We start from the raw sequence: 25,633 nt of genomic DNA on the forward strand, positions 1-25,633 counted from the left end.
CTAGTCAGAGGGGAAGGGGCGAAGGGAGAAAAGCGTGCACAGTACTTTTTCCTGAAAGCATGAAGGACATTCTAGTAGAGCTTCAAAAGCCACCCTGCTAACTGAGCAAAGAGGCACCTTTTAAAGTGCAGACGCCCCACAGCGCAGCATGATCCCTCCGTAATGGTGTGCATCATGTCAGCCATTCGTTTTCTTTACAACCCTGTAATGAAAGTTCCAAGAGGGATCATAGCAATCCTGAAAGTAAGAAAAACATCTAACCAGAGAAAAATGACCCATATTAGGAAACTCACATTTGTTTTAATTTACTCCAAGAGTCACTCAGAAAGCAAAACAGTGGCGGTTGGATCCCAAATACTCTTACCATTTGCAGCACGCACAATGACATTCACCCTGAAATGTACACGGCGTTTGATCTGCTTTAATGTGTTTGTATGTTAAACTTGGAAATGTAGTTATTCTTAATTCATCATGATTTTACAAAGGAAATTGTGATGGGCACCATTTTCTATAAATACCTCTCCCTCTCTCAACCCCCCGCCCCCAAATTTCATTTTCCTTAGAACCTGTGACATGTTTTAAATGCTATAGATCTTAAAGGAGCTGAAGAAGCTTCAAAGACTTTGAGAGAGAAGTGGGATCGGCAGAGGCTAAATACTGACAGCAGAGCCAGTCCTCCAGCTCAACGTTTCGCTCTGCATCCACTGCCCTCTCTGCAAATTTCATCATTAGCAATGCCCGCTTCATGTCAATCCAGTTGTGAAGGACATTGTGAAGAGCTTCCTCGTGGTTTAGAGGCTGATCTATTAAGTCCTTCCTGGGACCCCAGAGCAGGCACTGTAGGATCCGCTTTGCCTCTGTGATGCCGATGCGTTTGATGGGGTCTGCTTCTAGCAGCAAGTGAGCAAGCTGCTGGAGCCCCCGAGAATAAATGGAAAGGTGGGGGAGTGGGGGAAGGTCGTCCTGACTATATTCCTGTTCTCGGAGGTGGGACTTCACTTCAAATGGGTTGGGCTGGTGTAGAAGCTCGTAGATGAGGATGCCGGTTTGGAATTCGTCAAACTTCTTGTACTGGGAAGCAGACACAATCTCAGGAGCCAGCCGGGCCTGGTTCTTTCTCACTTTGGACTCAGCGGTGCCAGACTTCTGCTTGGCTTTCAAGAAGTTGCTGATGATGAGCCTGGGCAGGTGCTTGTCCTCTTTGGTTTTACTGCAGGTGGCTGGAGGTCTGCAGTGTACCAGTAGCAAGTTCTCTAGGCAAAGATCTCTGTGAATGATGCTATGCTCCTTGAGGTGCTCCAGCCCATTGCAGAGCTGCAGGAGCAGGAAACACACCCGCCTCTCATACAGCTCTGGCTTGGCTTTGTGGGAAGGCCCAGCGTCCCTCACAAAGTCGGCGGCAGTCTGGTGTGGCACCTCCCGGGTGATGACGACCACACAGTCTTGTTCGGTAGCTGTGCGGGAAGGGCACTGGCCCTCCACAGAAGCATTTCTCAACATGCTGGAGGGCACCGAGGCGACAAAGTGCCCACAGTCCTGCTGGATGTTGAAGTGGACAGGAACAGAAGGGCTGCAGCAGGATGTGGCGGCTTTAGTGTCTTGGGACTTGCAAATCTGTGAACAGAAAAGCAGGAGAATGACAGGAAGAGCAAGAGCCGAGAGGGCAATTTCATTTGGGGAACGGGGCAAGGGGAGACGGGCAGCCAAGAATGGTCTCTGGAGAAGTATGGACCAGCAGCTTCGTAGCAAGCAGGTACTGACCAGGCAGGCAGTCAAGCAGTTGGCTAATCAAGCTCCTCAGTGGGGAGGAAGAGGAATAGAGGGGCTCAGTTGCTGCTATACTATAAGGAAGCAAAATGAACATTATCCAGCAGCAAGAGCTCCGGAGAGTTGGTCAAAATTGTTTTTTGGGGGGTGCCTGGGGGTGGGGTTGAGAGTGAGGGGGGCGACCCCCTTGCTAATTGCTGGTCCGGGAAACTGCGCACGAATAATGTACCGGTCCATGACTCCAAAAACGTTGAGAAACACTGCTTTACATGACCAAGCAGAATGTTATTGGTCCTTTAAATCACCTGACTCCTGCTTAGCTGGTAACTGCAATATTACTCTCTCTGGCCATTTGCAGAGGCAATACTTAGTAAGGCATCAAGGTCAAATTTCTCTTATAATCCCCCTAAGAATAAGATGGATTTCATCAAATACCTTTGGGCAGTTGCTTTCATTGCTTTTTACACTCTCCTTCAAATGCACATCAACGAATTGCTTTGTTCTGTTTTTCAAAGTTGCATAATGTGACTTTTATTACCTTTAAATTCCAACCTTTTCGCCAGGAAAAGCTCTCAGAGGGACTTACAATTTAGAATAATAATGTTAAGTTAGTAAAATATATATTAGGTGGATGTGTCTATGGGAGTCTGGCTACAGATGGACTTGGGGGCTAGCTGGTGTTAGATGCTATCCCAAAGAAAGAGCCCCTTCACTGCTCTGATGAGTCTTTGGGAGCATTTGCAGAAAAACAGGCTTGTTCTATTAGAAACCCATTCGGTCAGCTACACCACAACTCCTCTCGACATTCTCTTTACAAATGCTTTTACTAGAGGATTTATTTATACCTGATCCTGGGCTGGAAATTAGCCCAACGACAAATCAGCCTTGCTGTTAGCAAAAAGAAATACAAGAGAGAGAGAAACAGCCTTCTTTGCATACTTTGTCATCCAGGTCATTAACTGTCCTGGACTGAATATTAGGAAAGAAAGAAATTTTGTTTAAGACAGAAAAGGGAGATCAAATATTAAGTGGGATGACCTGACACCCCTTGAGCATTTATTTCTCTCTCCATGTAAAATAAATTAAATTGTTTAAATAAAGCAACAGAGAGAATCTGAAGAAGTTAAAAAACAACAACAACCCAGTGAGCAAAGACTTATATAAAGTGATCTATATCTGAAGTCAATGTTATTTCTCTCGGAGTCATAAAACATCATCCCTCAGAGGCTGGGCAGGAGCAAAGGGCTGTTTGAATGCATCTCCGAATGGCAGAGGTTTTAAAACTATTTTATATTGAAATTTTATTTATTAATGGTTTCTAAATGCTATTGCCTGCTTGGAGATTTTGTGAATGGGGTGCTTCAAGGCATCTGAATATTATACAAAGTGCTATCTGCTATTGTTCTCTAGGGCTAACACTCCATGCACAGTTAGGCAGTTAAAAGCCCATTGATTTCAATGGGACAAAGAGCTAAACTGTGCACAAGAGTCCAGTCCAAATTTCCTACCCAGTGTTGCGAAGAAATAACAAATCAAAACAAAATTAGGGGCTGATCTTGCAATCAAATTACAGGTGCGCTTATATGGCTACTATGAGAAATATCTCTGACTAGGGGTTCTGCACCAGACTGGGGGCGTTTACCAACAAAACTGCACAGTGGGAGAGATTTGGGGGCAGCCAGAAGAGTAGGCCCCACCTACTGTTCCTGCCAGTTTTAATTAATTAATTTTACACGTATATCTGCCCTGCTAACTGGGCAAAGAGGCACCTTTTACCATGGTGATTCTCTTTATTTAGCAGGGAGAGAGTAACTGGCCCTCTCCACCCCCAGCACAATACCTCCAGTGACTGTGGCTGGTGTCTATCTTGTGTTTTTTAGAATGTGAGCCCTTTGGGGACAGGGAGCCATCTTATTTATTTATTATTTCTCTGTGTAAACCACCCTGAGCCATTTTTGGAAGGGCAGTATAGAAATCGAATTAATAATAATAATAATAATAATAATAATAATAATAATAATAATAATAATATCCCGCTCTTCCTACGAGGAGCTTAGAGCAGTGTACATGCTTATTTTTTATCCTCACAACAACCCTGTGAGGTAGGTTAGGTTGAGAGATACATGACTGGCCCAGAGTCACCCAGTGAGTTTCATGGCTGAATGGGGATTTGAACCAGGGTCTTCCCGATCCTAGTCCAACACTCTAACCACTACGCTATGCTGGTTCTAGAGAAACAAGGAGGCAATTGTGAAAGGGCAGAAATAGCAGGCTGGAAAGGAGTTAAACCTTCCTCCCCTGCCTTCCACTTCCCCCCTCCAAATCATGCCTTCCCCCGTCTCTTATTAAGAGTCTTTTTTCCTGGTGAAGGTTCATGTTCTCAACCTTGTTCTGCACATCCTCCCCTGGTCCAGTCATGAGTAGGAGGGATGGAAGCAAGACTGTTTTAACGACTCCGCCTTCAATTATGCTCCTCGTTCTGTGTGAGAGAAGGATGGCTAGCAGCATCTTGGCTCTGACAGGATCCTCGTCTTAGCTCAAACTTTCAAAGTCAAGCCTGTTGAAGCCTGTCTTTAGGCAACTATCTGATCTATAACTGCTTTCATGTCTGAAACCCATATCAAAGTTCTGGGGGAGAAGAAGAAGAAAAAGAGAGATTATTCCACTGCTAAGCCCCGAAACTATTGTCTATCAAAAATATTCCAACAATGAAAATGAAAGCATTCCTGAACATTGCCTAGCTACACTTCTCCACTGAGAACTTGTGCACAGCAGCCAGGCTTGTATCTTCGTTCTTTGGCTCAGCTTCAATGTGCCACAGTCTGCCAGCATCAGACAAAGGCACATTTTGTAATGGATGGACACACATGTGCTCTGCAATTGGGGAAACTGGGGGGGGGAGACGGTGTTCCATCCCTGGCAGTCACTCCTTTCTGTAGTAAGTGTCTACTCAGAGTCCAAACGCAGTAAAAAGTAACCCAAGCGACGAGGAGGCAGGCCTCCTTTTGTGAGTCCGTGTCAGTGCAGACGGCCCTCCGTGCGATGCATTGGAAATGAGTGCCCCAGCTCACAGAGGGTCGATAAAGAGATGGTGGAACTAAGAATTGTGCAGGTTTCCGACACCCCAAGCTACAGCGAGGGTTTATTGAAAGGAATCTGCAGCCATGTGTAGTCTCTCAAATTATCTCAAAAGGCAAGGGGTGGGCAAATACAGTCACTGGGGCAATTGGTATTGTCCCACTCAATCTTCTTAATATCCTGAAAAGGTCAGATTTTTTTTTGAAAGGAATAAGTTTCTAGCCCTCATTACGGAAGCAAAGCAAGAAAAACTGATGGCCAAAACATCACGCCCTAAAGGTTCACAGAAACGAAGGCTGTAATTCCACACACACTGAACTCAGTAGGATTTACTTCCAACTAAACATGCATAGAATTGGGCGGCAATTATATTGTGTGTTGTGAACATGCAAAAGGCTCATTAACTAGTATTAAAGGGTATCTTTATAAGGAGAGTTCAGGGATGCCCTGGCTGTTCCTCAGTGAAAACAGACATGAGAGATGTGGATCAACTGGAAATTTCTCCTGCACGAGTGAAATGAATGGGAGCTGCAAAAGGACTCAACAGATTAACCACTTTCCCCCTTTTTTTGAATTGACCCTGTTCTTGTGCCTTTAACAGCAGCCCTGCACACAGGAAGCAGTGGAAGCTTTTCTCATCAATTATCTCAGCCTTGCAAACACATCTACAAGGGTTACTATGCTAAGAAAAGTTCTCTTCTTTTAAATTTTGGTAGATCACGCTGCTTTTAAAAAGGGACAGGAGCATGGCTGAGGGGTGGGGGAAGGCACTAACTTTATGTGCAGTGCCCATTTTGGTGGGGCTTGTGTGAAGGAAATCTCTAGTGACACATCCTGTGTGTCACAACATTATTTTGCTAGTGATTTGTGCCCACATGACACCCCATGGATTACAGGGAGATACATCTTGCCCGATGTTGGCACTTCTTCGATAGGGAGGATACACAAGTGACAAGAGTCACTTCCAGCCTGTCGCTACTATACCTCCGGCTGCAATGGTCACCATGGCAACCAGGCACAGCCGCACCCTATTGGCTCAGTTCCAGTCTCCCAGCAGTCCAATGGAAGGGAAGGAGGCTGCCAGCACGTTGGAAGATGTTGAAAACTTTGATTTTCTTACTTGGTAACTTTTAGACACAGTGACTCCTGGCTTGATTTTGGATTTCTGCTTGCTTTGACTAGACAGATGTATCTGACTGGTTTCATTTATAGAATGCGACCTCGAATATTTCTAGGCAACTCCCTTCTGTATTGGTTCCTGCAAGGTGCTACTAAAAATTTCCCTGCAGTGGAATTTAGAGTGAATTTGTTTTGCTCCTCAGGCAAAACATCTAAGAAGTTTCCATAGAAGTAAAAACATTTGTTGATCAGACTAGCAACATTTCTCTCTCTCTCTCTCTTTCTGTTCTCAAATGTTAAGCACATTTCCCCTAAAGTGAACCTTGAGAAGGTCCCTGCTCAAGCAAAACAAAAACTTCAAAGGAATTTTGGAGAAAGCAAAAATAAAATTAAAAACATTGGCTGACATGATGAGGAAAATCATTCAGAGTAATCACACTGCATTAAAAAAAAGACCACCAGTCAGGGGTTGGGGGGAGACCACCATCAGGGGAACTCGGCTCTTCTCTAGCTTGACCTAGATTTCACCAAAAGCAAATGAGGAGGTGGTTCCTCAGATAACGTATCAAAAGAATTTTTTGAGGGAAGAGTTTCCGTAAGAATTATGAAATTTCTCAGAGACAGATAGGTTGTGGATCCCTGTGAGGAGCCTTAGTTGGCCTGGTTTCTGACAGCAGATCAGGGAAAAGTTGGAGCAAGTCATCATGAAAGGTGTTCTGCAACTACATACCTTCACTGCATAGGAGCTGCAGGGATCCTTGGAGCAGGTCGCACAGTAATAAATGGCATCCCCCGAATCACAACAGGGCTTGTTGCATGTCAGTTTGAAGAAAGACCAGCTGTTTTCGCTGAAATGCAACTCACTCTTCTGGTCGCGCATAAAGCAATCTTCACATTTTGAAACCAGGCGGCGTAGGGATTCTGCATAGAGCCCTCCTAATTTGGCATATACCCCCTCCTTGTTGTCAATGTTGCTGAGGAGGTTGTGGAGCTGAAGGCTGGATCCTGAGGAAACCTGGGCGGACATATTATGCTGGGAAAAAGAACGAGGGGGCAAGTTTTTGTTCTGGGTGCAGACGCTGCCGTTCTTACCAGAATGCAGAAATGGGGAAGGGGATCCTTTGAAGGCCTTTTCTAGAGATTCGGAGGAAGAAAATGTCCGGTGGTTAAGTCCCAAAGTGGTGCCAAATGGAGGCTCCTCACGGATACATACGTTACTTTCTGACTGACTGAAGTTCAACTTGGGGCTTGTGGGAATGGCTACTCTAGCTGGAGAGGCTGGGCCCCAGTAAAAACCATCTGGGGAGGACACAGCTCTGCTGACCGTTTTCTTTTGCGGCAGAGGGGGTGGCTGCAAAGGTGTGCAGTGTGGCCTGTCTTTGTTGGAACATGCAGGGAAATTAGCCAAAGGAAAGACAGGCCTCCCAGTTTTGGGGGGAGAATGAGCACTCGTTTTGCTTGACTGTCCTGAAACACACAAAGATAGCAAGCAGATGACAAGTCAGAGAGAGCCAAACACCCAGCCAGCATGGATAAAAAAAGGACATTTTACAACATGAGGCCTAGTATCAAGTTCCATCTAAACAGGTAAGCATACAAGCAAGGGATAATGAAACTTATTAAGGACTGAGGACCTTGTGTCTGAGGGCTGAGCCAAATGTGGCATGGGAGCAGCTGTGCCAAGGTCTCATAACATTCATAAAGAAGGGCCATGTCTATTCAGAAATAGTTGAGTTCAGCTGAACTGACTTGCTCCCTAGTGAGCTTTTTAAAGAATTAAAATGTATATTAAGCCTTTCTTGTGACAATAAGTGCCATTTCCCTCAGAATTCTCTCCAGCCATTGCATTCTAAGGCTCAGGGGTGTAGTGGAGCGGGGGATGCATAGAGATGAAGAACTGGTACTTCTCAGCTTCTCTGGCTGTTAGGGTGGACATGGCCATGGGGGCTGTCATGGAGAGCACCCTCTGCACTTCTGAACTGGCAACGACATCACTGCTAAGGACTATCACCTTGACTGCTACTACCCGTTTTGAAATCTAACAACTCTGTGTTACTGATGAAAGCAGAAGCTAAAATGTAGAAATCCATAATTTGATGCTGGTATGTGTTGTTGGTCAGTTAAACTGAAATCTTAAGCACACTTATTAGGGAGTAAATCCCACTGAACTCAGTAGAACTTCCTTCTAAACAGACATGCAGAGTATCACAGTTATTTATTTACAAATGTGTGGCTGACATCCAGTAGTGTGGGCAGGAAGACGTGCCTGCATGCATGATGGAGAACTTTCCTGGCTTGCTCTGGATGCACAGCAGAAGGGAGCAAATTCTGATGCTTTACACTTCCACCAGAAGTGCCCCGTATCACCTGAAAATATGTCCCTGACCCATGTAGCCCTCAGGGATATATATATATATTTAATGACACAAGGCACTTCTGGAGGCAGTGCGAAGCGTTAAAATTCACTCACCCCTGCTGCACTGAGGCTGCACGGTGGGAGCGCTGGTGGGGAAGCTCTCCATCCTCCTGCTGCATTACCAATGGGCTGCGCTGGATGTCAGCCACTGAATCCTACTAAAGGTTCAGAGCCCAGTTTAATGCAGTGCTGCTCAGCTGTTCTTCACATTGTTTCAGTGTATATGAGTGTGACAGAAATGGGCTGAGACCTTATGGTTTATTTACCTTAACTTGACAAGCACTTTATTTCTAAGGTCTAAACCTCTTGTTGTAAATAGCTTGCTTGATTATCAGGGAAGATGTTTAATTCCTTTCTGCATCAGAGACTGTCAGAGGGCTGCATGATGACCTCAGGGACATAAGTGTGCGCTGTGCAGAGTGCTTCTGGTGAAGGGGGAGCTCGGGAAAAATCGCCCACCTCCCGCATACAATGTGGGCATGAAGCCACTGTATGTTTACTTCTTCTGCTGCACACATGCAGTGTTAGTCAGGATGTCGGTCTATGATGGTGCAGAATGCAGCAGCCAGACTGATACCTGGAGCAGCTCATTGTGTGCACATTACACCTATCTTGAAGACACTGCACTGGTTTGCCAATCAGTTCCAAGTACAATTAAAGGTGCTGGCCATCACCTTTAAAGCTCTAAACAACTTGGACCCCAGGTTCCTTAAGGGCTGCCTGCTCCCAGCTGCATCTACCCAATCAGCTAGGAGGGCTCTGCTCCATATGCCAACACACCGACACCCATGTGCTGATACCCTGCTGCAGCTCACTTGCCAAGCAAATGGACAGAGCCTTCTCGGTCACTGCCCCCAGGTTGTGGAACTTGCTCTTAGATGTGATTTGCAGGGCTCCACCATCTTTTGGTGGAGACTGAGGACTGCCCTTGTCACTCAAGCCTGAGGTAAATGAGTACATTTGTTTTAATGTAAACCACCCTGAGCCATTTTTGGAAGGGTAGTATAGAAATTGAATGAATGAATGAATGAATGAATGAATGAATGAATGAATGAATGAATGAATAGCTGTTCTCTGATCCCCCCATAGTTGTAGCTATGTTTGTTTGTTTTTAGTGTAGTTAAATTTTGTGCTTGTTTTATTAGTTTGTCGTTTTTAATATTTTGTTCACCACTCTGGGGTCCCAGGACAAAGGGGGTGTTTGTGTGAATAAAAATGTAAATAATAAATAAATAATCAGAAGGAACCCTCAAACTGAACATAACACAGTTTAAGACTTGGACCTAGACACTAGAAACTAAGCACAATGCAACCTGTATATCTATGCTGTAAATGAATCCTTCCAGTTAGGTAAAGAATGTTATTGGAAGATTGTTATTGGAAGATGGAGTCAATGTTGCACAGTGTTATGAAGAAAACATGGCTGTCTTCCATGGTACTGGGTGGGCACTGGTTGCCAAAGAGTTGTGAAGCTGGTACAGAGTAAATATTTAAGCAGTGTGGTAAGCCCTGCAAGGACTGAAGGGGGGGGGGGGGGGCGGGGAAGCATACTTCCTAGGAAACAAATATGAGAAAGAATGCTTGTTTAGCTGCAGTATGGCAATCTTTAACAGGATAAGCAAGATTCTCCTGAGCAGGGTTTCCCAAAATGAAATACGTATTCTCAACGAGGTTCTCAGTCTGCAACCGCGAGGCCCAACAGGCCTGTGAGTGGCACTCTGCATGAACTGTTTGTGTACCCTAGGACATGCCCCCCAGTGCTCTGCAACAGGGCAGGAATTGGATGCTTTTGCGTTTATAATCCCTTTCCCAACACTGAGTTAGCCTTTTTCACTGCTGCCTGCAGCACACTCGATAAGGCAAAGAGACCTGTTCAAGGGACAGCTGCTGATTTTTCTGTGGCTCACTTGATTCCCAGCAAATCACCCTGGCTAATTTCTGCAGCTCTTGCCTGAAAGGGGCCTGCTCTCAGTAGCTACTGATAATCACAGGAAATGGGCTCTGCATTTCAGTGACTGCAAAGGGACTAGGCCAGGGCTGCTCAACTTCGACCCTCCTGCAGATTTCGGCCTACAGTTCCCATAATCCCTAGCTACTGGGCACTGTGGCAGGGGATTATGGGAGTTGTGGTACAGCTGGTAGGGCCTAAATTGAGCAGGCCTGGACTAGACGCTATACTAGATTCCCCTAGTGAGCTGTTCATTCTATAGTTAATCCACAAACCAACAAGTTTGTGAATGTTCAATCAACAGATTACTGTTCTGGGCTGGGCGCTCCTATGATTCAAACCTTCCCTTTAGCTTTGGAATGGTCTGGCCACTCAAAACAAACACTAATTCATTCCCACTTTGAGCTTTTTCTTTTTAAGTGGACAGGCAGGCTATAAACACTAATCCTAACAAAATAATTAATGGGCAATCAAAGCAGTGGACCACCATGGGCATTCAAGACAGGTCACATCCACCTCATGTGTGTGCGGGGCAGAAATGTAACACTGCTGTTTGTGGTTTTAAATGAATGGGAATTTGTCATTGCATCCAAGCCTGGCAAATTCCAGCTCATTCTAACTGCAGTTTGTGAACATGTCAGGATAGCAAACCGAGAGTAGATCCTGAAACAAGCTGGGATTTTCTGGTTTTGGGTGCAAAGGCAATTCCTCATTTGTTTAATCCACAAAGAGAAGCAGCAAATTTCCTGCCCGCGGCTGCGTGCTTTAAGGGAAGCCGGGCAGGTGAGCCCAAAATGTGTGCTAGTAGCACTAAAAACCATGGTTAAGCATTATGTCTGAATGTGGCCATTACAGAACATGGGTTGCTTCTTACGCAAGCACAGCAATCACACACTAATAGACAAAACTTAACTACCTCCATTGCTGAACGTCTTTGTGTCCACATTTAAACTGTCCGCAGAGCCGGTTGTGAAAGTAACGTGGATCCCCTGGAAAGGTGGGATGAGATTTTCTCTAGAGTCACTGTTGAGCTTCTCCAACTCAGAATTACTCTTGTTCATTTTTAAAAAATGCCTAGAGGTTGGAAAAACAACAACAACATGAGAATGCAGTGAATGCATACAAGAGACACATTGCAGCAGGCTTTGAAGATGGTGGGTGGATGTCTACACCATAGCCCCTGTAATCCAGTTAATTTTGTTTCAGTGTGTTCTTCCCCTTTTCTCTTATCCCTATATGGTTTTGGGGGGTACATTTGGAATACATACATGCAATGTGTTGTATAGGAGCAACAAGGAGAGAGAGGAGAAAAGGCAAATCATAAAGTGGTGTAAGCACATTAAGGGGCTGAGTTGTCTGTCTGTCCTAAGCAGGTCTCAACACAATCACTGTCCGTAAAGGTGAACACCCAGAAGAACTATGTAAGTTGCTCTGAGCATTCTAAAAGAAAAGCAGGAATGTGTACAAAATAAAGAACACAATTTATTTCTGAGTAGGCAAACCAGCACACCACTTCTGGTGAGAAGTTGGCACTCTTACTTCTAAGTATCCCCCCTGCTGCCACCCCACCCCCGCAACTACAGCAATGAAAATTAGCATTTGGAATGCATGTTGAACTGTCTACTTGCAAGTAAAGGTAAAGTGTGCCATCGAGTTGGTGTCGACTCCTGGTGCCCACAGAGCCCTGTGGTTGTCTTTGGTAGAATACAGGAGGGGTTTACCATTGCCATCTCCCATGCAGTTTGAGATGATGCTTTTCAGCATCTTCCTATATTGCTGCTGCCCGATATAGGTGCTTCCTGTAGTCTGGGAAACTACCAGCGGGGATTTGAACTGGAAACCTCTGGCTTGCTAGTCACGTCATTTCCCCACTGCGTCATTAGGTGGCATGTAAGTACATTCACTCAAAGGCAGATTTCCAAGTTGCCTCAAGGTTGGGACAATGGCCCACATCTTCCACAGTGCTACGAGGGTGCAAAAAGGGGCAGCACACACACCAAATGGCTGGAGAATAACTCAGTTAAAGAATTATTCTGGAGCCCAGTGCAGACAGAAGAGAAAGCAATCTTTGCTTCTCTCCCTTCTCCAGAAGGCCCTTCTGTCACCAGGAATATGCCCCTGAGAGCTGCATGACTATCAGGGACATATTTCTACAAGTGAAAAGGACTTTTGGGAGGGAGGGAAAAAAAGCAAAAATCATTTCCTCTCCCATCTGTTCTGGGCCAACGTGATGTGTCTGATGTGTGAACATGTGGGCCAACGTGATGTTTGTCCACTGTTAATTTAGAGATATGCATTCACTCCTGCATTGTTCGCTGTTTGCATGTCATCTGCATTATGCTCATTTCAACATATGCAACAAAACTGAGCTGCAGATCCAATCTATCAATCCACACAGGATTTCTCCATTTCCTGAATGGTTTTTTGTACATGTAGAAGGCAGACCAATGGACTTGTGTTTCTTCCCCCACATACAGCATAACAGTCTTCCTGTTTGCAGAAGGTGACTAGAGCAGCAGGCTGATAACTTGTGAAAGAAGAATTATTTCAAAGACGCAAGCTGCCTTATTAAAAACAAACTTTTATCTATCAAACTTTTCTTTATCTGGCAGCTGAAGATCATAACAAAAGCTTGCATGAATTACATTCCTACCAAGTTGCTGTTCACTGAGACAATGATTGGAATTCCATTTTTCCACTCCACCAACAATGCAATCACAGGAGATTGCAATGCTATTTTCTTACATTATGTCTCTTCAGTTATGAATTGTTCTTTATGAAAGAACTTATTTCCCAGTCTCAAACACATTTATGCCAGACTTGTTTATTTCAGTGGAACTTACTTCCAAGTAAATACGCTGTGAATTGCAGCCTCAGACTTGCTGGGTATCGCTACAGCAGGCCTGCTCAACTTTGGGGCCCCCAACTGTTTTTGGACTACAACTCCCATAATCCTCAGACACAGTGGCCAATAGCCAGGGATTATGGGAGTTGTAGGCCAACATCTTCAGGAGGGCCGAAGTTGAGCAGGCCTGTGCTACAGTAATAGGCAATATTTTTACGGCACTCTTCCAAATGCTCCAAGCATTTCAAATCAGTAATCCACACAACTCCTCTGTAAGGTAGACTAGTATAATACTCACATTAGAAATGGGAGGTGAGGAAGCAGCTAAGACTGAGAGAATAGTGGCTTGCTATTACAACACAATGAATTCATGTCAGAGGCAATATTTGAACTCAGGACTTCTGAGCTTACAGTTCATTTTCTTAACTGCTACACTGCAGCTAGCCGTCTGATCTTCTACCTGTAGATCTTCTTGGCCAATCAAAACAATCTAAATAAAAACTATTAGCCTGGTTGTGTTCTTTTGCTTGTTTATTTCTCTCTCCTTGCTGAGAGAAGGTAGGAACACCCCAGATCCTTCTCTTCATTCAACTCTGCTGAGAGGAGAGTAAGGAAAATGTGGCAAGATAGGTGCTCCATCTTTCACGGGTAGGCACATTTACCCCCCTCCCCCAAGAGTCACAAACAAAATGTTAGAATCAGGGGCCAATTCCGCACAGCCAAATGCCAGCATTAAGAACCTGCTGGGGTTGCTATGCAATGTGAAAGGCAGCCCCAGTGATGCTGTGGAAGCAGGAAGTTGTGCAATAGGGATCTTCATGAATGGGTTTGGTGCTCCCTTTCTGGAGTGCTGAACCTGTTCAAATGCCAGCGTTCAAGCCAGCTCGACGGCCTTTAAAAAAACAGGTAAGGCGCTCCTTACCTGTTTGCCCCTTCCCTGCCGCTTTCCCCCCGCTGGCGCTCAATTTTGAAAGAGACATGCAGGGCTGCAGCGTTCCTCCTTGCAGCGCCACTTGGTGTCGGCACGCACATGGCTGGCGTGTGTGGGCACCAGCCATTTGCATGGTCAGCAGACCATGCATATGCGCCGGCCATGTGTGTGCCGTCACTGATCGAGGCTGCAGGAAGGAAAACCACAGCCCCGCATGTCTCTTTCAAAATGGAGCGCCAGTGGGGGTAAAGCGGCAGGGAGGGGGCGAACAGGTAAGGAGCGTCCATACCTGCTCACTTAAAAGGCACACACACCCCTCGCTGCCCCAGGGAATGCACAAACTGTCTGTGCACATCCCTATTGTGCAATAACCTAAAACAGCTCATGGGCACTTCCTCAGTGCTCAGGACAAAATGGAAGTAGGATGACACAAATGTCCATGCGCTGTTTTCGGTCCTGTTGCACAGCAGCCCTGGCGGGTCCCTAGCACCAGTGTTCTGCTGTGCAGAACGTTGGCCGGAGTGCAGAGTGACTCACAGAGACAAATTCACAGAAGACACTGAAATGCTCCCTCATCGGTTTCATCGTTTGGCACTATCATAGACTATTTCATGTAACCCCCGCCCCCCGGCTTAACTTCTGCGTATTTTCCCTTTCATCTGCACCCCACTCCCAATGTGCAGTTCTCAAGGCTTCTGACCCATAAAGCAGCTTCTTTGCGCTGTGATGGGGCACTTAGGGGGCTGCAGCTGGGAGATGGGAGCAAAAATATATTTTGCGTAAGCATCATTCTGCTCCTTCAAGTCTGTATCCAAGCCATTGATTCCAAAGGGGTGGGGCGGGGGACATGACACTGAGTCAAGGATTGTTGTTTTATAATACGTGGTACAACTGTACAGGGGAGGCATTTTGTATCAATACTGTGAATTCCTATGGAGTCTTATAAATCCTTATACATGCACATTTTCCCCCAGCTCAAAACCTCCTGGATGTCTGAATGAAAAACATTTTTAATGATTAATATTTACTTATCCTAATTGCTACATTGATATAAAGTAGCTATTTCATTGATATATAAGAGTTTTCTCCACGCTGGGATCATTAGACCCCTCTACCCATATCTAAGACATGAAGTGCTTTGTTTTCCTCCATTCATTTTAGTTTAATTCACGGTGCTTACACAAGTCTGGATTCAATATACTGGCGAATACACTTCATGTTTCTTTTTCAAAAATTATGACTAAATTTGAGTATATGTGAACCCAGTATCTGATTACTAAAGTGCTTCTTACAAATACAGGTGGGTTATGATAGAGATGTCGGTTATCTGCATAGGACACACACACACACACTCAATATCCAATAACACTTCCCCTTTCACACACACAAATCACTATTTTAAAACTAATTCACAGAAATTATTTTAAAGTCCAAAAACACGTTATCTGCTGATTTTTAAGGAGTTAATATAAACATTGAAGTCATTTTGTCAAAACTTATTCACCCAGGGACTACTTAAGCCACTAAACTTCCACTGATTTGTGCAGAAACATTACAATATGTTGTTGTTCTGGCCTTTTGATCTAAAGGCAGCTAACAATTTCACAATACATATTTTTAAGAAGTGTAGTAACAAAAGCAATACAAACATCAACAACTAATCAAGCAGCAGAAACCAGCAGTAGCACAAACATGGTATAGCCATAGGTTCCTTACCATCCTACCAAACGGTGTAAAACCAGAAGATCAAACTTTTGTTCAGAAGGGTCTGACATCCTAACAGTCAGGGTAATAGTGGCAGAATATAAGCATTTGGTGGCATCATTTCAGGACTGGGAACTCTTTTCAAAAGCTAGCTAGATGCATTTGCAAAATGCAGCATTGATTGCTGGGAAGTCATATGTGAGGAGAGTTCTCTCTTTATTCCCACTGCCCGTGTGCATTATGCAAAATGCACTTTCTGAATAGGGAAAAAACTGAAAGAGAAATCATGGTTGCTTAGCGAAAAGTAGCTCGGTCTCAGAAATTACTGCCATGCCAGAGAATAACCTCCAGCGCTCTCTGCAAACAGTATTTATTTTTTAAAGAACAGCACCATCAATGCACATGGCACTTCACAGAGTAACGTGAGTGAGAGCACAGTCAGGTCCTTGCCCAGAGGAACTTGCAGCCTAAAATTTGACAGTGGGGGAGACAATGAAAGGAGGGGAGGGAGAAAACTGAAAGGCAAAGAATGAAGGCAAGCAAATGCAGTTGTACATATTTGGATTTCCTTTTAGTTGGGGATGTGCACTAAGGAGTTAAGCCAAAAAGCTTCAGGGGGAAAATGGGCTGAAGATGTATTTGAAGAAAGGGAAAGAAGAGTCATTATGCAGGCATTCTGGGAGAGAATTCTAGCCATGAGGGGCAGCAAAGAAGCATGTTTAAGAGACAAGAAGATCTCTGGGAGAATGAAGGTGGTAGAGTTGGAGGCTTGAAAGTAATTGGCAGGAAGACACAAGGCCAGAGAGACAGAGAGGTCATTCACAAGACCTCACACTACTGCTTGAGAGGGCTATGGGGAAGGCAGGAGAATGCCTGCCTTCCCTGGCAGATCAGCAGCGGCCATCTTTGCCTTCACTGCACACCCATCCAAGAGGCGGCACAGGGGAAGGCCAAAGCTGCGATCGGGAGGAGGAAGTCCCCCCGCCACCCAGAGAGGGATGCAGGAGCACAACGGCTGCTTTCATTGGGGCAGCCACTGCATTCGGCATGGCCAATCCTCCCCACCCCACCTGACTCACTGCATAAAACGGTGGCAGGTCGGGGGGAAGCCATCTACCCGGCGTCAGTCACCCAGACGATACCTGTTGAGATAGCATGAACCCACGGTTTGTTCTACCTTGGTAAAATGTGGAGTAGAAGAACAGGGCTACTCTCAGCTGGAGCAGAAGGCTCCTGGCGCTCCAGACAACATGGCTCATTTGGTGAGAATAGCCTCAGCGTGTGGCACAGTCGTGTTGAGCCTTAAGAGAAGGACACCGAATTTGTGATGGATGCAGAATGGGAAGGGAAGAGAGGAAGGGCATCAACTCCTTCGAGTGCTGAGAGGTGACTGATTTTGGTAGGGAGTTTCGGATAGCAGGGAGAAGACTGAAAGCTGGAAGGGAAGATGAGAAGAGAAGACTGAAGTAGTTAAAGCTGAGCTTGGAAATGAACAGAGCATGAAGTGTGCTTGTCAAGGTGTGGAAAAGAAGGGTCAATGAAGTACATCTGTACCTTTTTATACTGGGATTGAAAATAGGAAACATCAAATAATACATGAGCTGTCTCTGGCCCATGAAGCAATTTTACGTACTCCCTAGTGGCCATTCCAAATTTTAATCACGTGGTCAGATTTTTGCTCATGGGTTTATTGTAGGGAAAGGAAACTGATTTCAAGAGTTGTCTGATATGTATTCTACACTGGAATGTTGATGCTCCACGCAAAACCACATTTCCAGTACCAGGACCACTGTGTGGAGAACTAAGTGACTCCTCGACACTACAGAAGCTGGCTATCCCTAGCATAATCTATACAAATGTACTTGGCAAGAAACTTCATGCTTAATGTAATTGTTATTTGGGACTGAGCTCCATCATGGACACAAACCTGTGCACAGGTGACAGAAAATGCAATAAGAGAGTGGGGGGAGAAGAGAGAAATAAAGATTCTCTATGGTCTCCTGACTTGGTGGGATGAGAGGTGAGGCACTGTGATCTGACAGCCAAAATGCTGGTCACCGGCCTCATCTACTTCTCACAATGATATATATGAAGAAGCTCAGCATCTCATTTCGACTGTGTGCTCTTTTAGGACAGGGAACAATTTTCTCTTTCCCTTTGCTATGTAAACAGCTTTGAAAACATTTTTGTTGAAAAGTGGTACATCCATTTATATCTTTATATAGAAAAGCCTTAGGATGGATGTAGCAAATCACGTGGTATGTGGCACATCTTGCAAGAGCTGAGATAGAGAGTTGTCAAGAGGACAGAGATGGCATGGAGTAGGGCTGAGTGGCGGACGGAGGGGCAAGGCTATCAAGGAGGTGGTGGCAAAGGGGGAGAAAAAAAACACTGAGCAGCGGCATCCATCACCCCACTGAGCCTTCTCACTAGGAGGGCGGCTGAGCTGGGGCGGAAGAGCGAACCGAGGGCTATCCGTGCAGGCCAGAAGGGAAGTACCAGCTCAGCTGTTCTCCTCGCAAGGAGACTCAGCAGGCTGATGGAGGCTGTCCTCCTTGTGAGGAGACTGGGCAGGCTGACGTGACAGAGCCTGGTGGTAGCAGCCAACTTATGCCGCCGATGCCACTCTGGCTGGTGGGGGGGGAGAACTGACTGAGTGCGGGGGCGGGATGGAGACCGACTGACTGAGCGCGGGACGGGGGGGAGACTGGCTGAGTGAGGGGAGAGAATGGGAGAGGTTTTGCTGCCTCCGCTGCCATCCCAGATGGAAGGGGGTGGCCTAAGGCGGGGGTGGGAGACAGGGCAGGAAGCTGGATTATCCAGGGACAGGTGAGAGATGGAGAACTAGGACACAGATGTTCTGTGCAGGGCCAGCTAGTGTATGTGTGATATAACTTGTCTCCAAGTTTTACACAGTTCTTCTTTCTTCATTTAAGGAAAATGTTCCTTCCCATATCTGGAAAAGAATGTAAAAACATCTACATCTGCAGCAGGGAGTAAGTCCAACAGATGAGGATCTTGTATTACAAACCTAACTTCAAAAGAATGCAATGAAACTAACAGCAGCCCTTAGTCTCTTTGTCATAGCCACTAAAAGAAATGACGCACTCAGCTAAGAAATCTTTCTCACCTCAAAACATTAACAGTTTTCTTAGGTTACAATCAACAGAAGTGTATAACCTATTTAAAGAGCAGAAACCAAAATAAAATAGGTTTCTTTCTACCAATTTGCTTCCCTTTGCTCCCGCATTTTTCTGACTTCAAATGCGGTGGAGAGGTGCACTGCATGTTTTACCTATAAAGCAAAAATTAGAACAATGTACATTTTGTTTGCTCAGCGTGGAGACAAAGATTTCAGTCAACTATGATTCTTGAAACAGGCAGAGCTGCTGGCAGCTTTTAAGTGAGGCAGGTGCAAATTATAAAATGCGCCTAATTTGGATTCATAACCTCCACCCGCAACCTTCCACACCAATGGATGGAAGTACAACATTGCTCCAGATCAAAATGTGGAAAGTGTGCTAAATTTTCCTGTTACATTTATAATTGCATTCAGAAGGAAGACAGAAGACATGCCAAATATATACAGCCTGAGGGTGTCCAGGAAAATCTGGAAGAGACGGTGCCAGGTCTAACACTTTTGCAGAGCCTAAGAAACCTGCACAATTACATTCCTACATTTTCCAAAGTACATAAGAGAACCAGTCCCCACTAACCAAGGCCAATTATTTTACACAAATATGGACATTTCTAGACCAAACTATTTTTACATATGAATAAAGCAAAAGTCCATTTCGAAAGTACAGAGCCCTCATTTGGCAAGAAAGCAAAAATCGAACTATAGTTGCCACTGAAAGACATTCTTTACCCTTTCTGAAAAGTTCTAGCCTGTGGGGTTTCACAAAATTGAACAATCCAGAAATTTGCTTTATACACAGCTATTTACTAGGGATAGTAAATGCCAAACAAAAATTTAAGATGTGTATATAATAAAACAGAACCCCCAAAATTACAATCTCCACATCTCAGATTTCAGTAAAAACAGAGAGAACACAATTAAATATTAATACTTTAATACAGTTCTAGTTTCAATGACTTAAAACAACTATAAGGCTCGATATGAAGGATTGCTGTGAAAGGATTCAGATGAACAACTTCATAAACAGAAACTAGGTTTGGACAAGAAGATATTCAGGTGTCCTTGCAAGGGCCAATGGACATAATCCCATAGTGCACTGGTGGATGATGGAACTGAAAAGCAGTTACTGTTGCACTAGGCATCAAATTCTTTTACAGGCCCAAACTGCAGAGTATCTCTGTTAAGGAACAAGGCCTAGACCTCTTGGGTTTCTGTAAATAAGCCCTTTTATTGTATCATGTATTAATATTCCCAAACCTCTTCTTGTAAATAAAGGTAAAGTGTGCCATCAAGTCAATTTCAGCTCCCGGTGCCCACAGAGCCCTTTTGGTAGAATACAGGAGGGGTTTGCCATTGCCTGCTCCCATGCAGTATGAGATGATGCCTTTCAGCATCTTCCTATATCGCTGCTGCCCGATATAGTATCAGCGGGGATTCAAACCGGCAACCTTCTGCTTGTTAGTCAAGCATAAATAAGCCCTGATTAATGAATTGTGTTATATTATATTTTAAAAAAACTCTGCAGTATTGTAAATAGGATTTCTGTGCTTGCAAATCCCTGTACATGGAGAAGGACGGCATGGCAAAAAGTTCATTCTTAGTTTTCTGTAGTTTCACTTTTGGTTTAGCATTCTGACAGTGGATTTTGGAGGGAAAGGAGATTTCAAGAAATGGAGGGAATTTTTGTTTGTTCTGATGTGTTTAGAAAACCAAAGAAACTCCATTTTTGCCTAGAAGACCTCATTCTAACTTAAAGTAACCTAGCCCAAACTCAGGGACATCACTGCCTCTCATGATTAACGTCATTATCTCTCTCCAGATAAATTGTATCTATGAAACTTGCTACTGTGTTTCCCCGAAAATAAGACAGTGTCTTATATTAATTTTAGCCTCAAAAAATGCACTAGGGCAATTAGTGGTACATCAGAAATTACTGCTAGGTCTTACTTTCAGGGTAGGTCTTACTTTCAGGGAAACAGTGCTAAGGTTCCCACTGCTAGAAAACAGGATCTAACCAAATAAGGATTAATCACCCGATGAACAATGAATCAGGCATTCGCATCCGTACTAGATACCTAGACCACCATACTGTGTCTAGGGTGTCAGCACCATTTAGATTGTTTGTATAAATGTAAGGTGCAACTGTAACCAAACTGTAATCAGTTTGAGAGCATGAGCCTACTGATTTCCTATTGCTATCTGCAGAAGCAATAAACCTCAATTAATAATTCCCAATCTTTGTGTCTGACTGATTGGTTAAGCAGACCCAGGAACGAGTCCCATCCACATAAGTTCCAATTGGATGGCTTAAAAAATTGTTGGGCCAGAGAATCTGTATATATTGGGAGTGTTTTGAGAGGGAAGGGAGTGAAGTCAACAGAGTCCTAAGAGTCAGAGTCCTGGAAGGAGAAGTCAAGAAAGTCTGCTGGAGTAAGTCTGAGCTGGAGGTTGCAGAAGGAGGAAGAGAGTCTGGAAGTCTGCTAGAGTGAATCTATGCAGAGAGTGAGCAGCTAGCAAGAAGAGCAGCTTTCTAGCTGAAATCGCTGGAAGAAAAAGAAGAGCCCAGCCGGATTGAGCCCCAGACCTGTGCTGTAATCAGAACAAAGAGTCTGCCCAGCAAGCCTGAAGCTGAAAAGAAAGTACAAGAGGACTCTGAGTAGGCACCAGTATAAAGCCAGGTAGTGATTATGTTTCTTTGGCTTTTTATTTTCCGTGACCTGCTGTGTAAGTAACTGTTATGAGTATGGGTTTTTCCCCCTGTAAAAGAAATGTTTTAATTGAACAGATTTTCCCCCAAAAGTAAACTTTCTTGTTAAAAAAAATTAAAAGCTTGTTGTTGATTTGTCTCCACCCCACACCTATAAGCCTTTCCACACTACTGAGGTTTCTTTTTGGTAATTTTTGATAAACGTGAAGGGTTGTTGTAGCGGGTCTAACCACACCAAAAGTCCACTTGATGGCAGTGGTAAAAAGGTTAGGAGGAATAGAGGGCTGTTCTTCCACAATCTCATAACCTTTGGCAAATCTCTCTGCTGGGACTGTACAAATCCTTACTCATTGCTGCTGTGGTATTCACATGCAAGCTGCAAAGATGAAGGTATGCTATGCAGCATTTGATAAGGTCCATTTAAGCAGAGACCAAATTTAGGCTATGGAAAGTTAAGACATTATAAACATAGCCTCAAAAATATAACAAAATGGTCACCCAATATAGCTGGCCACTACACATTATTATTATTATTATTTAATTCGATTTCTATACCGCTCTTCCAAAAATGGCTCAGGGCGGTTTACAAAGAGATATAACAAACAAATAAGATGGCTCCCTGTCCCAAAAGGGCTCACATTCTAAAAAGAAACATAAGATAGACACCAGCAACAGTCACTGGAGGTACTGTGCTGGGGGTGGATAGGGCCAGTTACTCTCCCCCTGCTCAATAAAGAGAATCACCACATTAAAAGGTGCCTCTTTGCCCAGTTAGCAGGAAGACATTTTTTAAAACCCAACCACCTTAAACACAAGCTTCCTGTCAATGAAAGAAATACCAAATCAGAACACTAGATCAGAAAAGGAGATAAAACAGTACATGAAATCTTGCAAGTCCTCTTTTTCTTGGTTGAGGGGCTCTTTACTGATCTAAACAGATGTTCAGTCTACTCTGTTTATCTTTCTTGTCTGAAAAATAAAAGAGAGGACCCCTGCTACAGCAGTTCTTTTACTTGCATGTATAGACACTCCAACGTCATGCAGATAGGGTGACCAAATGCAAAGGAGACCAATGCTCACATACGTTAATATTCTGCTTTAATACTATAATACTTTAATGTTCTAAGCAACTGCCTTTTAGGGAGTTAGATTTTGGGTTGGTCCAGCTTGGCACTTTCTATTATGACTGGTAGCAGTTTTCCAAGGTCCCAGGGAGAGGTCTTTCCTAGCAACAACAACAAAAAAGGAGAGATCAAAGCAGTTGCAACGCTGAAGAAAAAGAACAGCTGCTAGAACTGTCACAGAACTAGTCTATTAAACATTTTCATATTCTCTTGAAAATTTTTTTCATTCAAAACTAATTGGGAACATCAATAAAAGGAATCACAGAGGCAAGTCTCACGATTGCCCAAAAGTGGGCTAAGGAAACCTAGCCCGCTTTGGGGGCAATCGTGTGCTGCAACGGGAGTTGTGTGGCTCCTGGCAGCTAACTGCCCTAAGTACCCCACCCCTAAGACGAGGTTAACAGAGCCATCCGTTTTGCTTGTGTGTCGCCGCGGTGTGTGGCGACACACAGGTAGAACCCCGACCGAGAGGCTGCAAGCAGGCTCCCGGGCTTGGGGGTCTCTCCAGGATACCCCACGCACTCGTGTGGGGGATCCTGGAACTTCCAAGGGCTGCGCAGCCCCCAATCCCCGCAGCCCCTGCCACTTCCCCGCAAACCCCCTTATGGCTCTTCTCACTGATCGTGAGAAGAGCTTCATACGTTCCTACCAGGGTGCTCTCCTAGGCCCAGAGTTCATTTGCCAGTAGTGGCCAGGGATTTGAAGATGTGCCCTTATTTTGTCCAAACTAGACATTCTTCAAAGGAAATGGTTTCCAGACCCCTCACCATCTTTGTTGCCCTCTTCATAAGGACAGCCCAGCTGGATCAGGCCCAAGGCCAATCGAGTTCAGCATCCTGTTTCACATGCCCGCACTTCAGACCACAGGCAAGAGGTGAGGGTTTGCTCTCTCTCCCGGTGTTGCTTCCCTGCAACTGGGATTGGGACTGAGCCTGTTCTAGCTTATCAGTGTTTTTATTAAAATGTGGTGCCCCACACTGGACACAGTATTCCAAGAGAAGTTTAACCCAGTGCAGAACAGGGTGGAATAATTATTTCTCATGAACTGAGCACTGTGCCTCTGTTAATGCAGCTTTTTTTTTAGCAGCTGCATCACACTGCTAGATCATGTTTAACTTGTGATCCACTGAGATCCTTTTTCTAATGTATTGCTGCCGAGCCAGGTGCCCCATCCTATACTTGTGCAGCATTTGATTTTTCTTGCTCAAATGTAAGACTTTACATGTTTTGAATGTCATCTTGTTGGCTTTGGACCAATGTATCCTGATCTGGACAGTGGATACATTGGTCCAAAGCCAACAAGATTGAATCTTCTTTCTGTCTTCTAAGTTAAACGCTAAAGACATCCTATGTTGGCAACTATTATGATTTTATATGGCAGTTCTAGAATTCCCTTTTCAGAGGGGTCATGGCTTTACGCAAAAAAAGCAAGAACAAAAAAACCTAAAATGACAGTCAATTGTGGTTGCCTCTCTTAGTCAACTCTCTTTCTCCACTTTTAAGTGTTGCCTGCAGCATGTTTCTGGGTAATAAGCAAAGGCCTGTTTCCCCCACATAACACAAAGTAGATGATCACATTTTGTGAGGTAACTTGCTCACTGACCATTAATGGAAATAAACATTCTTTCACAACACCCCCTCTGCTGCTCCATCACGACGCGACAGTTTAGAAAATCAGAACTATTCCGTTATATTATAGACACTAGAAATGCAGGCTATAATTTCAATTGAGTCAAATGCCCCTGGAATTCACTTTGGAGGAGACAGAAGTGGCAACCCATCAGCTCAGACAGAACATGTGGAGCCCAGCTTGCACGTAGGCAGTAAGACTAAATACTGTAATAGTTTCTCCTTTTTAGTCGCCTTTTCAGCCGGCTTATGAGATCACCTGGCATTCCATGTGTCCGTGTGTGTGTCCCCCTATCAACTTCACAATGCCTGGACCAATATGAACCAACCAAATTGGGTACAGTTGTAGGGACACCTCAATGGCATAGTTTGTGATGATGTCATCCACCCCAATTCAAGATGGCAGACATGTAAACATTTGAGACGCAAGTGGGCTAACTTGTCAACTGCCTAACCAATTTGAACCAAATTTGCTACAGCTGTAGGGGCACATGGGGAAAACTCAATGGCATAGTTTGTGATGATCTCATCTACCCCAGTCCAAGATGGCAGATGCATTAATGTTTGAGGGACAAGTGGGCTAACTTGTGAACTGTCTAACTGATTTGAACCAAATTAGGTACAGTTGCAGTGACTGACACACAGGGACACCTCAATGGCATAGTTTGTGATTATGTCATCCACCCTGATTCAAGATGGCAGACATGTGAACTTTGGAGGCACAAGTGGGTTAACTTGTGAATCGCTTAACCAATTTGAACCAAATTTGCTACAGCTGTAGGGACACATAGGGACACCTGAACTACATAGTTTGTGACAATGTCATCCACCCTGATTCAAGATGGTAGACACACAAACTTTTGAGGCACAAATGGGCTAACTTGTAAACGACCTAACAGACTTGGAACAAATTTGCTACAGCTGTAGGGACACATAGGGATGCCCCAATGGTGTAGTTTGTGATGATGCCTTCTACCCCGATCCAAGATGGTGGACGTGTGAACCTTTGAGGCACAAGTGCACTAACTTGAGGACTGTAACCGGTGTGGACCAAATTTGGTACAGTTGTAATGAGTGATACACAGGGACACCTCAATGGTGTAGTTAGTAGGGATGTCATCCACCCTGCTCCAAGATGGCAGATGCATGAACATTTGAGGTACAAGAGATCTAACTTGTGGACCTCGATTTGAACCAAATTTAGTTCAGCTGTAGAGTTAGTGAAA

General features: G+C 44.5%; 1 protein-coding gene across 9 annotated transcripts in view; it reads right to left on the reverse strand.

The window, feature by feature from the left end:
* Nucleotides 1-280: 280 nt before the first annotated feature.
* PRAG1 (PEAK1 related, kinase-activating pseudokinase 1) overlaps nucleotides 281-25,633 on the reverse strand; it is a 70,971-nt gene continuing 45,618 nt past the window's right edge. For all 9 annotated transcript variants that reach the window (XM_053299484.1, XM_053299480.1, XM_053299481.1 and 6 more), the window contains 3 exons: nucleotides 11,245-11,402; nucleotides 6,695-7,431; nucleotides 281-1,614 (listed from right to left, as the gene is read on the reverse strand). In XM_053299484.1, the coding sequence (XP_053155459.1) occupies nucleotides 595-1,614; nucleotides 6,695-7,431; nucleotides 11,245-11,402 (1,915 nt within the window). In that variant the 3' untranslated portion in view covers nucleotides 281-594. The remainder of the gene's footprint in view (nucleotides 1,615-6,694; nucleotides 7,432-11,244; nucleotides 11,403-25,633) is intronic.

Source organism: Hemicordylus capensis, chromosome 2, assembly GCF_027244095.1.
Source record: "Hemicordylus capensis ecotype Gifberg chromosome 2, rHemCap1.1.pri, whole genome shotgun sequence".
In the NCBI taxonomy this organism is placed as follows: domain Eukaryota; kingdom Metazoa; phylum Chordata; class Lepidosauria; order Squamata; family Cordylidae; genus Hemicordylus; species Hemicordylus capensis.